This window comes from Lontra canadensis, unplaced genomic scaffold (genome assembly GCF_010015895.1).
Source record: "Lontra canadensis isolate GAN:19392208 unplaced genomic scaffold, GSC_riverotter_1.0 scaffold61, whole genome shotgun sequence".
NCBI classification, from domain to species: Eukaryota; Metazoa; Chordata; class Mammalia; order Carnivora; family Mustelidae; genus Lontra; species Lontra canadensis.
Window position 1 is genome coordinate 9,460,799 of NW_022631055.1, and position 12,679 is coordinate 9,473,477.

The window sequence follows — 12,679 nt, forward strand, 5'->3', positions numbered from 1 at the left end:
GCACATTCAGTAAGCAAGAAAGAGACCTTCAGTGAAGATTTTTTAAGAGAACAGAATCACACTTTGAGTTTTAGCCATTTAGATGGCTGGTTCTATTCATTAGTGATTTTTGTATAAAGCAGCACCCATTAATGTTGTTATCTAATGATATTATGTATATAATATCTTGTCATAACAAACCCTAAATTAGTGGGCTCTGAATTAACTATTACATATGGTCTGTAAAAGGAGGGAGCATTTATCTCAAGTAACTTCACTGGTTAATCCTGGAAATGTATCAAATTTGAGTATGAACTGAATATTCTTTCCCAGGGTAAGGTAGCCAGTTAGATCAAGATCTTATAGGCATCATTATTTCTTATAGAATATACTTCTTCATTCTCCCATTTAAAAAAAAAAACAATCCCAAGGGAACTCTGGTACATCCCAATGACAGCACAAGCAATTTTCAATACTCAAGAAAAGCCACTAGTGTCCATTTGCGGCTCCTTGTCAAATCTGGGACCTTTTTTTTTTTTTTTTTAAGATTTTATTTGACACAGAGAGAGCGAGATCACAAGTAGGCAGAGAGGCAGGCAGAGAAAGAGGGGGAAGCAGGCTCCATGCTGAGCAGAGAGCCGGATGTGGGGCTTGATGTGGAACACTGGTGTGTTTCCACCAGTTCACTACTTTGGAACAAAATCCATAGTTAAAAATATCTGCAATACACTATTTGAAACAATAATGAGGTTTCAGAAAGATCAAATCTGAAGGTTATAGTACAAAATAAATAAATTTTGAAATTTTTTCATAAAGGGGCTAAGATCTGAGCCAAGGGCAGCTCTGGAAAAGGTGTGTTATGAACAAAGTCTTATCTAAATGTTAAGATAGTGACTCATGAGTTTAGATTAATGTGACCATTGTAAAGAAAATGAGTGTGTGAAACCCTGCCATCTTGACACCCAGAGCCCTTTGTCAAGAATTTCCATGGCATGGGGTGCCTGGGTGGCTTAGTGGGTTAAAGCCTCTGCCTTCGGCTCCGGTTGTGATCTCAGGGTCCTGGGATCGAGCCCCACGTCAGGCTCTCTGCTCAGCAGGGAGTCTGCTTCCTCCTCTCTCCCTGCCTGCCTCTCTGCCCACTTGTGGTCTTTGTCTGTCAAATAAATAAATAAAATCTTAAAAAAAAAAAATAGGAATTTCCATGGCATGATTAACTCAGTAGGTGATCAAGTCAGGTTTCTTCCCCCAGACCCAGCCTCCATCTTTCTTACCTGAATGTCTCTAACCCAGGACTGAGCCCCTCTCAAATTATTTTCATTGACTTCAACAAGTTTTTCCTGCCAAGCAACTGCTTGGGCGTCAAACTGCACAAAATTGAATTTCCTTTTATATTTCAGCTGTTCCTGTAAGAGAATTATTATTTAACCATAACACCACTCAAATGTAAGATAAGGTTAGGACAGGTCATAGTTTGATAAATTTTAATCACGATGATATCTATTTTCAGTTCTGGAAGCTAAAAATTACATTTTAAAGAGAAAATCTTTTCTAATACAAAAAACATTTAAACAAAATTTACAGCTTGGAGTACACCTTTACAAATGTATATATGTATGAATATGTTATATATGTCACACACATGCATAAGTTTTTCTATACAATATAACATTAAATGTTGTTGTCTTTAATAGTAGCATTGATGGTATACCACATACTTCCAGTAAATGGAACCTGCTTAAGGAAGAAAATCCAAAATGGTGTCATCGCTTCACTAATCATATTTCGTGAAGGCTTTATTTGGTTACACATCTATTCACTTGCCTTCTACCAGCCCATATTTCTCCAACAGAGGTTTATCAAATTAAAACCTGTATTTTGGCCTTGTGAACATCCTCCACAATGATCTTCTGTGGTAACACTCCCATCAACACCACTAATTAGTGACAGCACCAGGGTACCCATCTGGAGGTGTGGGGAATCGGAGTGAGGAAAGCAGTCTGCTTCATGTCACACCAGTCAGAGGCAGCACAGATGGAGTAAGACCTGGAGGCTCCTAACCGCCAGCCTGCACTCCTCCCACACATCAGTTTTTTGGGTCCACTGCATGCAACACTGCTAATAAATACTGGAGATTAAAATAAAAATGCTGTGGTGACAGAGCATCTGGGAAACAATGGAGATGTGTGCACACCACAGGTTTCAGGACAGAGGAAACGTGAAGCAGTGGACACTGAAACTCCCTTAGCAACCCACAGGTTATAGAAAGGACCGTGCTGCAGGACGGATCTGCTTGCAAAGAACTGATAATTCTCTAAGTGGTAAAAGGGAGCTTTTCTCTAAAAAGGCTCTCCTGTGGATGTCTGGGTGCCGACCTCGCCTTTGCACCTCTCATAACCAGTGCAGGTGAAGGCTGCTGTGGATGTGTTCATGACAGGTCCCCAAACCCATGCACCTGACAGCCCCATCTAACCTCTATAAACTGGATGATCTTGTCCTTCACCAAGTCCAGTTTGCACTTCATTGAGTGAGATGTATCAATGAGGACATAGATGCAATCACCGGGTACTTTTCCAAAGAGGAATTGACTTCTATCCTGTAGCCACTTAATCCTACGCAAGAAAAAGGTTGGAAGTGAATTTTTAGAGCCTGCGGACAGTATTGGCATCTTCCTAAGAACCTAATAATACATCTGTAGAGGTCAAGCTGTGCTGTATTGCCTATGCACAACCTTCTGTGAGTGGATTACCCACTTGGAGGGTTTTCTGTGGAAAATCCTATATTTGGGCTGGCTCCCTGATCACCAGCCCCCTCTACTTCTCCATCATCAATCCAAAACAGCTAGGAAAATCAACAGGACAGAAAAATAAATGCAATACTGGGTTCCAAAGCCAAAAGTAAACTACTTCCTGTCATCTGATAGTTTGAATCCCTCAACTATGACTTCAGACCATTTGTTCTTTTAACTCTGCTGACTACAGTCAAGTTAGTCATGTCAGCACATTCCTGAAACTTCACTGAAGCGTTTGGACAATATCAAGCAACCCCAGATCCCTCTAATAACTAAGCATCAGACAGTTGTATGAGCAGAACTACTTCTGTGATTGAGACTAAGGCACCCACAGCAGGATGGGTGCCACAGAAATTAAGTTCACAACCTCAGCCAAGACCAAGAGGAGGGGGCAAGGCAAATGAAAAAAAATATTTTAAACTGACTTCAGAGTTTACCAAGGCTAGGCAACTACAATTTGTAGGGCAAAATACTGAAGGAGAGGTTGCTGTATAGAAGCAGAGAGAGTGGAGAGGGATTGAGAAATAGAGTAAAAAAAGGGGAAGAGAATGGGCTCTGGCCATCTGCAGAGAGAGCCCTGAAGATTTTGGCTAAGTAATGATCAGGGCATTCATATGAAGAAACTCTGAAAGCTAAGGAACAAATCACCATAACAGTAAGTAGATCAACACCTCAGAGTTAACACAGGGTTACTTCATGTTCCAAACAACCAGAGTGGGAAACCTCCTTAATACATGGGACATTAAGTCCTCAGAGGGGTACTGCTTTAGTAGTAGAACCAAATTAGCCCTGGACTAAAGGCTGCCCTAGACCTTACTAGCTCTTAAAAGTAAGCCCCAGTGATTCCAAGAAACATAACTACATCATAGAACATGTATTTTAAAATACAGCAAAACTCAGTACCCAAGAACTTCAAATTCAAAATGTCTGCATTCCAGTAAAAAATTACCAGCCATGTAAAGAAGCAGGAAAATATGACCCATAACCAGAAGAAAAACAGATCAATAGAAAAAGACCCTAAAATAACACAAATGCTGGAATTAGTAGAAAGGGATGTTACACAGCTATTATAAACACAATCCGTATGTTCAACAAAGTAAAGTATAAGCAGAACAAGGACAGAAATGGAAAATACAGAGATGCACAATTACCAAAATGAAAAATACACTACATGGTATTAACAGACACTACACTAGCAGATCAGGGAACCTTAAGACAGACATTGTAATAGGAAGCAATTTAAAATGAAACACGGGAGGAAAAAAAGCCTTAAAAAAAACCCCACAGAGAATAAGCAACACATGGAACAATAGCAAGGAGTCCAACATATATATAGATAGAAAAGACGGAAGAAGAAAGACGGAAACAGAAAAAATATTTGGAGAAATATGGCCAAATGTTTCCAATTTTGGTAAAACAATAAACCCATATATACAAGCTCAAAGAACCTAAACAGAAGAAAAATGAAAAAATAAAAACCACCAATGCATACCATAATATATAATTTGAAATCCAACAATAAAGATAAAAAAGCACCCAGAGACAACATAAAAATAATAGAGTTTTCATCACAAATCAAGCAAGCCAAAAGACAATGAAGAAATATTTTCAAAGTACTGAAATTATAAAACTGTAAACCCACATTCTATATAAAGCAAAACAAAAAAACGCTTTCAAAACAGGAAGTAAATTAGAGTCTTTCAGACTAAAACACCTGAGGTTTTTACCAACATTACCAACAGACCTCCATTAGGATCTATACAAAACAATAAAGAGCCACAGAAATATCAAATATGTGGACAAATACAAAATACATTAATTCTCATTTTAAGTATATTTATATGACAGTTGATTGTTTATAATGTATTATGGGTTTATCTCATATGGAAATAAAGTGTAGGACAACAAAAGAAAAGACAGAAGAGGCAATAGAAGTTGTAAGATTTTAATGATATAAATGAAGTGAAATATTATTTGAAAGTAGACTGTGGCAAGTTAAAGATATACTATAAATGCTAAAGCTATCATACACACAACACAACAAAACAAAGAGCTTATAAGCTAACAGTCAAGATTAAATGCAATCATAAAAAATGCTCCAACAAAAGAAGGTAGAAGAGTACAAAGGGAACAAAGAACAGGTGAGACAAAAAACAAATAGCAAGATCTTAGATTTAAATCCAACCAAATAAATAATCACATTAAATGGAAATGATCTTTTTTTTAAAAGACTTTATTTTTTTTATTTGACAGAGAAAGAGAGAGTGGGAGGGGCAGAGGGAGAAGCAGACTCCCTGCTAAGCAGGGAGACCAATGCGGGGCTCGCTCCCAGGACCCTGGGATCATGACCAGAGCTGAAAGTAGATGCTTAATCGACTGAGCCACCCAAGTGCCCCAATGGAAATGATCTTAATACTCCAATCAAAAGGCAGAGATTAGAAACAGCTATTATCAAAATGACAAGATATAATAAGTGTTGGCCGGGATGTGGAGAAAAGGGAACCCCTCATGCATGTTGGTGAGAATGTAAATTCGTACAGCTACTGTGGAAAAGAGTATGGAGGTTTCTCAAAAATTAAAAATAGAAGGTGCGCCTGGGTGGCACAGTTGGCTAAGCATCCAACTCTTGGTTTTTGCTCAGGTCATCATCTCAGGGCCATGAGATCAAGCCCTATGTTGGACTCCATGCTCAGCATGGAGTCTGCCTGAGATTCTCTCTCTTTCTTTCTCTGTCCCTCATGCTTGTGCATGCTCTAAAATAAATAAACAAATAAATATTAAGAAAAATATAGAAAAACCACACAATCCAGAAAACACTAACTCGAAAAGATATATGCACCCCTATGTTTGTTTACTGCAGCATTATTTACAATAGCCAAGATAGGGAAACAACCCAAGTATCCATTAATAGATGAATGGATAAAGAAGATGTGACATATCTATATATATAATTCAGCCATAAGAAAGAATGAAATCTTGCCATTTTCAACACATGCACCTTGAAGGCAATATACTAAGTGAGGTAAGTCAAAGAAAGACATCATCTTTCTTATATGTGGGATCTAAAGCAAATAAAATGAAAACAAAAAATGAGTTCATAGATACAAAGAACAAGCAGATTGGTGGTTGCAAGAGGCAAGTTGGGAAAAATGGCTGAAGAGGACCAAAAGATAAAAAGAAACAAATGAAAACAAACCCAACAGGGGCTTGGGGAATAAATGGTAGCTTTTAGAATATTTTATCTCTAGTATTTAAAATTTTGTGATGATGTATCCTGGATGGGTCTTTATTACCCACTTCCTAGACATTCCTGGCAACTTTCTTTTGGTTTGGAAACACTGGTCTTGTGAGATCTCCCCTTCATTTTTTGTATGTCGATAAGCTATCTATTTGTATGTATGCATGTATGCTAACGTCAACCCTAGAATGCTTGTGTTCTGCTTTTTGAGAGACAGCCTTCATCTTCCAACTTTTCACGGAATAGGTTTTTTTTAAAAGATTTTATTTATTTATTTATTTGTCGGGGGGTGGGCACAAGCAGAGGGAGCAGCAGGTGGGAGAGGCAGGCTTCCCACTGAGCAAGGAGCCTGATATGGGACTCAATCCCAGGACTCTGGGATCATAACCTGAGCTGACGACAGATGCTTAACCAACGAAGCCACCCAGGTGAATACACTATTCAGTATACACTGAATAGTGTATTCTGGCTATCATGTTTTGAAGAGCTCTTAAAATTCTTAATATCTATCATCTCTATCTATCTATCTACATAACAGTCTTTTCCAACTTGAGTGTGGTATTCTCGATCTTTCTGAGAAGATTAATAGGTTAGTTTCCTCCAGTGTTTTTTTTTTTTTAACTCCCTACATTATCTTTGTTTGCTTGTCTATTTGTTTGTTTCTGAGAACGATATGGAGTTTAAAAAAAAGGCAGAGGTGGTCAGATTGGATTTACAAAACAATACCCATATATCTATATCTATCTATATCTATATCTATATCTATCTATCTATCTATATATATATATTCTGTCTATAAGAAACCTATTTCAATATAAGACACAACATACAGGTAAAGATTTAAAAAAATGGAAAAAAGATAAAACATGCAGAAAATGATCAAAAGCAAGTTGTAATGGCTCTACTGATGTTGGACAAAGCAGATTTCAGGACAAGGAATACTGCCAGAGATAAAAAGGGACATTTTAGGTGCTGCTTCATCAAGAGGACATGATAACCCTAAATGTCATCCACCTAGTAATAGAGTTAAAAATTACATGAAGGAAAAAAAATGACAGAATTGAAAAAAGAATGGGCAAATACACAACCACAGCTAGAGATTTTAAACACTCTTTTCTCAACAATTTGTAGAACAATTCAACAAGAAATCAGTAATAATATAGAAGACCGAAACAAACTATCAGCCAACTTCAACTGAGATATTTATAGTACACTCCACCCAACAAAAGCAGAACGTGTAGCTTTTCTTCATATTTTGGGTCACAAAACAGGTCTCTATAAGAATTGAAATCATATGGTATCTCTCTGTCCATAGAGAAATGAAAAGCTATCAGGAAAATCCACAAGTACTTGAAAAGTAAACATATTTCTAAATAATGTTTGCTTAAAGAAGAAATTATAAGGGATAGTCTAGGTCCAAAAAAAAAAAAAAAAAGAAAGAAAGAAAAGAAATTATAAGGGAAATTCAAAACTATTTTTAAGTGAATAATTTGTGAGAGGCAGCTAAAGCAATATCAGAAGAAAATTTAAATGCTTATATTAGAAAGAAAGGTCTCAAATCAGTGATCTGAGCATCCATCTTAAGAAACTTAAACCCAAAGTAATGAGAAAGAAGGAAATAAGAAAGAAAGTGGCACAGAAAGTTAAAACTATACAGAGAAAAAAAACACTGAAACCAGAAGCTGGTTCTTTGAAAAGATCACTAAAATGGATAACCTCCAGCAGACTGAAAATAAAGATGACAGCAGTTACTAACATCAGTTCTACAAAATGAGAAGAAATTGAATACATAATTAAAAAGCTCCCCACAAAGAAAAACTCCAAGCCCAAGGGGCCTCAGTAATGAATTCTACAAACGTTTAAGGGAGAGTTGGTACTAACTCTCCACAAAGACTTCTGGAAAACAGAAGAGGGGAGAGAATTTCCCAACAACCCTTGACACTTGGGGGTTGGAGAGGGACAAAGAGACCTGGCAGGGACTGAGTGGAGTGTTTTTTTAAAGAGTATCCTTTTTCCCAGGCCTGAAATACAAACTACTCTCCCCAGAAGTCAGCCCCAAAACCATTAGCAGAGAAGACTCCAGACCCAAGGATTATTTGTTCTGAGTTACCCATCACCCGCTGGATTTTGAGAAACTAGGGCTCTAAATAGTTCATAGAAGAGCAGACAGGGATCTGCTACTGGTGATTTTGTAACAGAAAACATGGAAGAATGAAGGGAACTCTCATTTTTAAGTGACTACTGCAGGCTGGATACTAGCCTATACTCATTAGATTTGGTATCTAATCTAAACCACAGAGCAATTTATAAATGGCACTATTATTCCCACTTTAAAAAGGAAGAAACTGATGCGTAAAGACATTAAGTAACTCGCCAAGGGTCACACAGCAAGTGGCAGAGCTGGTATTAGAATCCAGGTCTATCTGACCTCAGAGGCCATGCACCTAAATGGATTTGATCTCGGTGGTCTAAGCTGTCCTCTGGCAGCAGGGAGGTGAAAGCATTAACTTAGATCATCCGCATGGGGCTGAAGCTGAGGTCACAGCATTAGTAGGTCAGATGCATTAGCACTAGAAGACTTTAAGAACCAGCAGTGTTGCGGGGAAGTCCGTGAAGTTATTTTTAGCTGCATATACATTATTCCATTGTATTCACATATCTCACATTGTTAAAAGTTGTGTTGAAGTGCAATATCCAAGAATACAGAGGAAAGGTGTGATACAATCTGCAGTATACCTATGGCCCACAAAAAATGCAAGACATCAGCAGAAACATTCCTTAGCCTCCTATAGCGATGTGCAACCAACATAACCACCTTTGTTTGCTGTTTTTAAGAGTCTGTACTGGCACCAAGGCAGCTTGGAATAGGATCCAAACATCCCCCTTTATTGCTAATAACAAGGCCACCAGCAAGCCATCAATCAGATGGCAACCCTGACTGAGCAATGTTAACTGGCTGTTTCTCATGGTTAAGCTTTTACAAAGAGATCAAGCAGATTTGAATTTCAAGAGAGACTAAACCACTTGTACCCTCCTGCAAATATACCAACCTTCTCTGAATCTGGGCAAGGACCGTGTGGATTCTCTCACTGTACCATGTACACTTCTCCTTGGTAATGCAGACGTGGACCAAGCTCCCATCCTTCCAGGGAGCATGGACAAATCTACGGCAGTATTTCGCATGGACTGTCTTCTTGTTGGTCTCCTAAGGAAAAGACAAAGGACAGAAGCCACTCAGACCATTCAGAGTCATCTCCAGATGGTACCCCATATTTCTGCCTTATTTATTTAGTTCTTAGCACTCACTCCCCTGGTAAAATCATTCAACTGTTGGTTCAACAAAACATGTACTGGGGCTGCTCTATGTGGAGACCTGTGTCAGATATCAGGCATCATGGTCAGAAAGACAGTGCAATCCCATCTGGGGCTCAGAGAAGATGTTTCCAGCAAGGAACCACATGCTCGCTCGCGCTCTCTCTCTCTCTCTCTCATTCTCTCTCTCTCTCTCTCTCTCTCTCACACACACACACACACACACACACACACACACACACACAGTTAGAAAGGCAGAGTACTAGATGCTGGGTTGAGACAATAATACCTGGGCAATCTGGGAAAGATGAAAGCATCCTCATGGACTAGAAGGTCAGGAGGACTATCTAGAGGAGGTGGGACTTGAGATTTACAGAAAGCATCTTTCCATCATTACTCCCAGCCCCAAACGAAGAAAGGTAGCCAAGAACCCCCCATTCCACACCTAGCACTCTCTACTGATACATACAAAACTGGTCTGAGGACGATGGCTTCCCACAGAGAGCTCACACAACTGATTTATGAGTTTATCAAGCATGACTCCAAACCACGAGCAATAGTCTTGTAAGCAGCAGCAATATAATCCATAAACAAAAACCAAAATTCCTGCCTTTGTGGAACTCACATTACAGGGGAAGAGCCAGATAATAAACAATTATACAGCAGGTCAGATGATGACAAATGCTATGGAAGACAACAGAGAACAGGGGATGGGAGGATGAAGAAGTTAAAACCTGAAAAACTAAAGCCCTAAAAAGAAGAATAAATATGGACAGAGACCATCAGGAACAAGGGAGTGCGACCGTATGGAGTCTGGGAGAAGTCTGAGGACACAGCAAGTACAAAAGCCCTGAGGTAAGAATAAGAGTCTGCCTGGCATGTCTGTAAAAGTTTAAGAAGGCTGATGCAGTTGAAACACAATGAGCTAAGGTAAGGAGTTAGATGAAGCTAGAGTAGTATGAGGAGGAGGGCCAGAAACAGACTACATAAAGTCCAGTTGCTAGTGGGAGTGACTGGCTTCTCCTCTGAGTGAAAAAGGAACTACCCAAGGGCTTTAACACGAGAAGTGACATATTTTTTAAAATTAAGATATGACTGACATATAACATTATATTACACATACAATATGATTTGATATATGCCTATAGTGCAAAATGATTACCACAATTAATTTAGGTAACACCACCACAGAGTCACAAATTTTTTTCTTGTGATGATCTATATATTTTAAGATCTACCCTCTTAGACAAGTGACACGATTTATAGTTTTAAGTTTTATTTATAATTTTTAAACTTAATTTATAAAAATATCATTTTAAAGGATACTGTGGTAGGGCACTTTGGTGGCTCAGTCATCTAAGTGTCCGACTCTTGATTTTAGCTCAGGTCTTGATCTCAGAGTTGTGAGTTCAAGCCCTGCATTGGGCTCTATGCTAGGCATGGAGTGGACTTAAAAAAATAAATAAATAAGGAAAGGATACTGTGGTTACTCTGTTGAGAAGAGACTATGAAGAGTCAAGGGCAAAAGCAGGGGGTCAGGGATCAGTTAGGTGGCATGGACCAGGGGTAGTTTTGAAAGTGGTGAGAAGTGGTCAGATTCTGGATTATAGACATGTTATGAAGATAGAACTAACAGCATTTAATGAGAGATCAGATGTGGGTATGAGAGAAAAGAGAGGGCTTAAGGAATGACTCTATAGTTTTCAGCCCGGAGAACTATAAAAATAGAGTTGCAATGAATTGACGGGAGGAAGATTATGGAAGAGTAGCCTTGAAGGGGAAGATCTGGACCTTTACCTGATGTGCTAGGTTCAAGGGGCCTATCAGACATCCCAGTGACATGGCAAGAAGTCAGGTGGAGATGAGGGAAGGACTCAGGGCTGGAGATTCAAATGTGGAAGTCACCAGCATGCACACAGTATTAAAAGCCACAGACTAGATGAGATCATGTAGAGAATGGTTATGGAGAGAGAAGAGGTCTGAGGACTGCACCTTGAGGCCCTTCAGCATTTAGAGGCTGAGGACATGGGAAAGAAGTAAAGAACACCAACACAGAAAAGTCAGTAGGAGGAAAACAGGACAGTGTGCTGCTCTCTGCAAGCAAAAGAAGTTCAAAGAAGTAACCAACTATATCAAATGTTGATAGTAGGTCAAGTAAGAGTGAGACTGGGAACTGACCCCTGGATTTAGCAGTTCATGTATCCCTGGGAAGAGTGGGTTTTGGTGGAGAGGGAGCCTTGCCCAGTTGGAGTGCATTCATGAAGGCATGGGAAACTGCAAGACGAGACAGGAAACACATAAAATTCCTGAGGCGCTGAATTCTAAAGAGGTGCAGAGGAATGAGACAAATGAAGCAGAACCAGAGATAAACATGTGGGTCAAGAAACTTTTGGGGGGTTCTTTGCAGAGAGAGAATGCAACTAGGGAGCAGGAGAGGGGAAGAGGGAGAGAGGGAGTGAGAATCGCAAGCAGGCTCCATACCCAGGGCTCTATCTCACAACCCTGAGATCACGACCTCAGCTGAAATTAAGAGTTGGACGCTTAACCGACTAAGCCACCCAGGTGCCCCCAAAAACTGTATTTTTAAGATGTGAGGAAGAACACCATGTTTGCATGCTGGTGGGAAAGATCCAGAAATGAGAATAATATCAGTGATACAGAAAGGAGGAGAATGAGTGAATGGGGAATAAGGATCAGTGCACACATTGAGGGGTTTAGACCTTAGATAAACCTGAGGACAATTCCCCCATCCTAAAAGAAATGAGGGTAGAACATACAGGTACAAATGCTGGGGGATTTGTACATATGAGGTGGATGCCCATGGATGTTCACTGCAAGTTCAGTGAAATGAGAATCCAGGGTCACTTGCTGAGAGTGAGCAAAGAAGAGAAGATATTTGAAGTCTGAGGAGAAAAGAGCAGACATTAGAATAAGCATCTAAATGGATCGGAAAAGCATAGGAGGACTAGGGGCAGCACAAGAGATCCATGTAAAGTCAGAGGTCAGGAATTTAAAGGGAAGCCAGGCACTGTGGCTATGCTTTTCTCTGATTTCTTCTGATGCAGTCTATAAGGCAGAAAAGGCTGAAAGTTTAATTTAACCAGGGTTGGGGTTTCACAGATGAGTGCAATAATGTAAGAGAGGAAAAGTAGATGAGCATGTATGAGAGGGACAAAAGGATAAAGAGAACAGAGAACAGGGAGCAAAAACAACAAAATGTATAATCCCGATGGGGCTGAAAGATTGGAATTAGGGTAGTAGAGGAAATGACCTTAAAAAAAGAGGTCAGAAAGTGGGACCTTCGGAATTATATGGGTTATAATGGAGGCAGTGTTATTTGTAATGACAAGGTCAAGGGGATG

The 12,679-nt window shown here is 39.4% G+C and overlaps 1 protein-coding gene across 2 annotated transcripts in view; it reads right to left on the reverse strand.

The window, feature by feature from the left end:
• The window catches only part of VWA3B (von Willebrand factor A domain containing 3B), a 209,078-nt gene that overhangs the window by 128,067 nt on the left and 68,332 nt on the right, over positions 1–12,679 (reverse strand). For both annotated transcript variants that reach the window (XM_032877890.1, XM_032877889.1), the window contains exons 7-9: positions 9,056–9,210; positions 2,450–2,588; positions 1,251–1,382 (exon numbers count right to left, since the gene is read on the reverse strand). In XM_032877890.1, the coding sequence (XP_032733781.1) occupies positions 1,251–1,382; positions 2,450–2,588; positions 9,056–9,210 (426 nt within the window). The remainder of the gene's footprint in view (positions 1–1,250; positions 1,383–2,449; positions 2,589–9,055; positions 9,211–12,679) is intronic.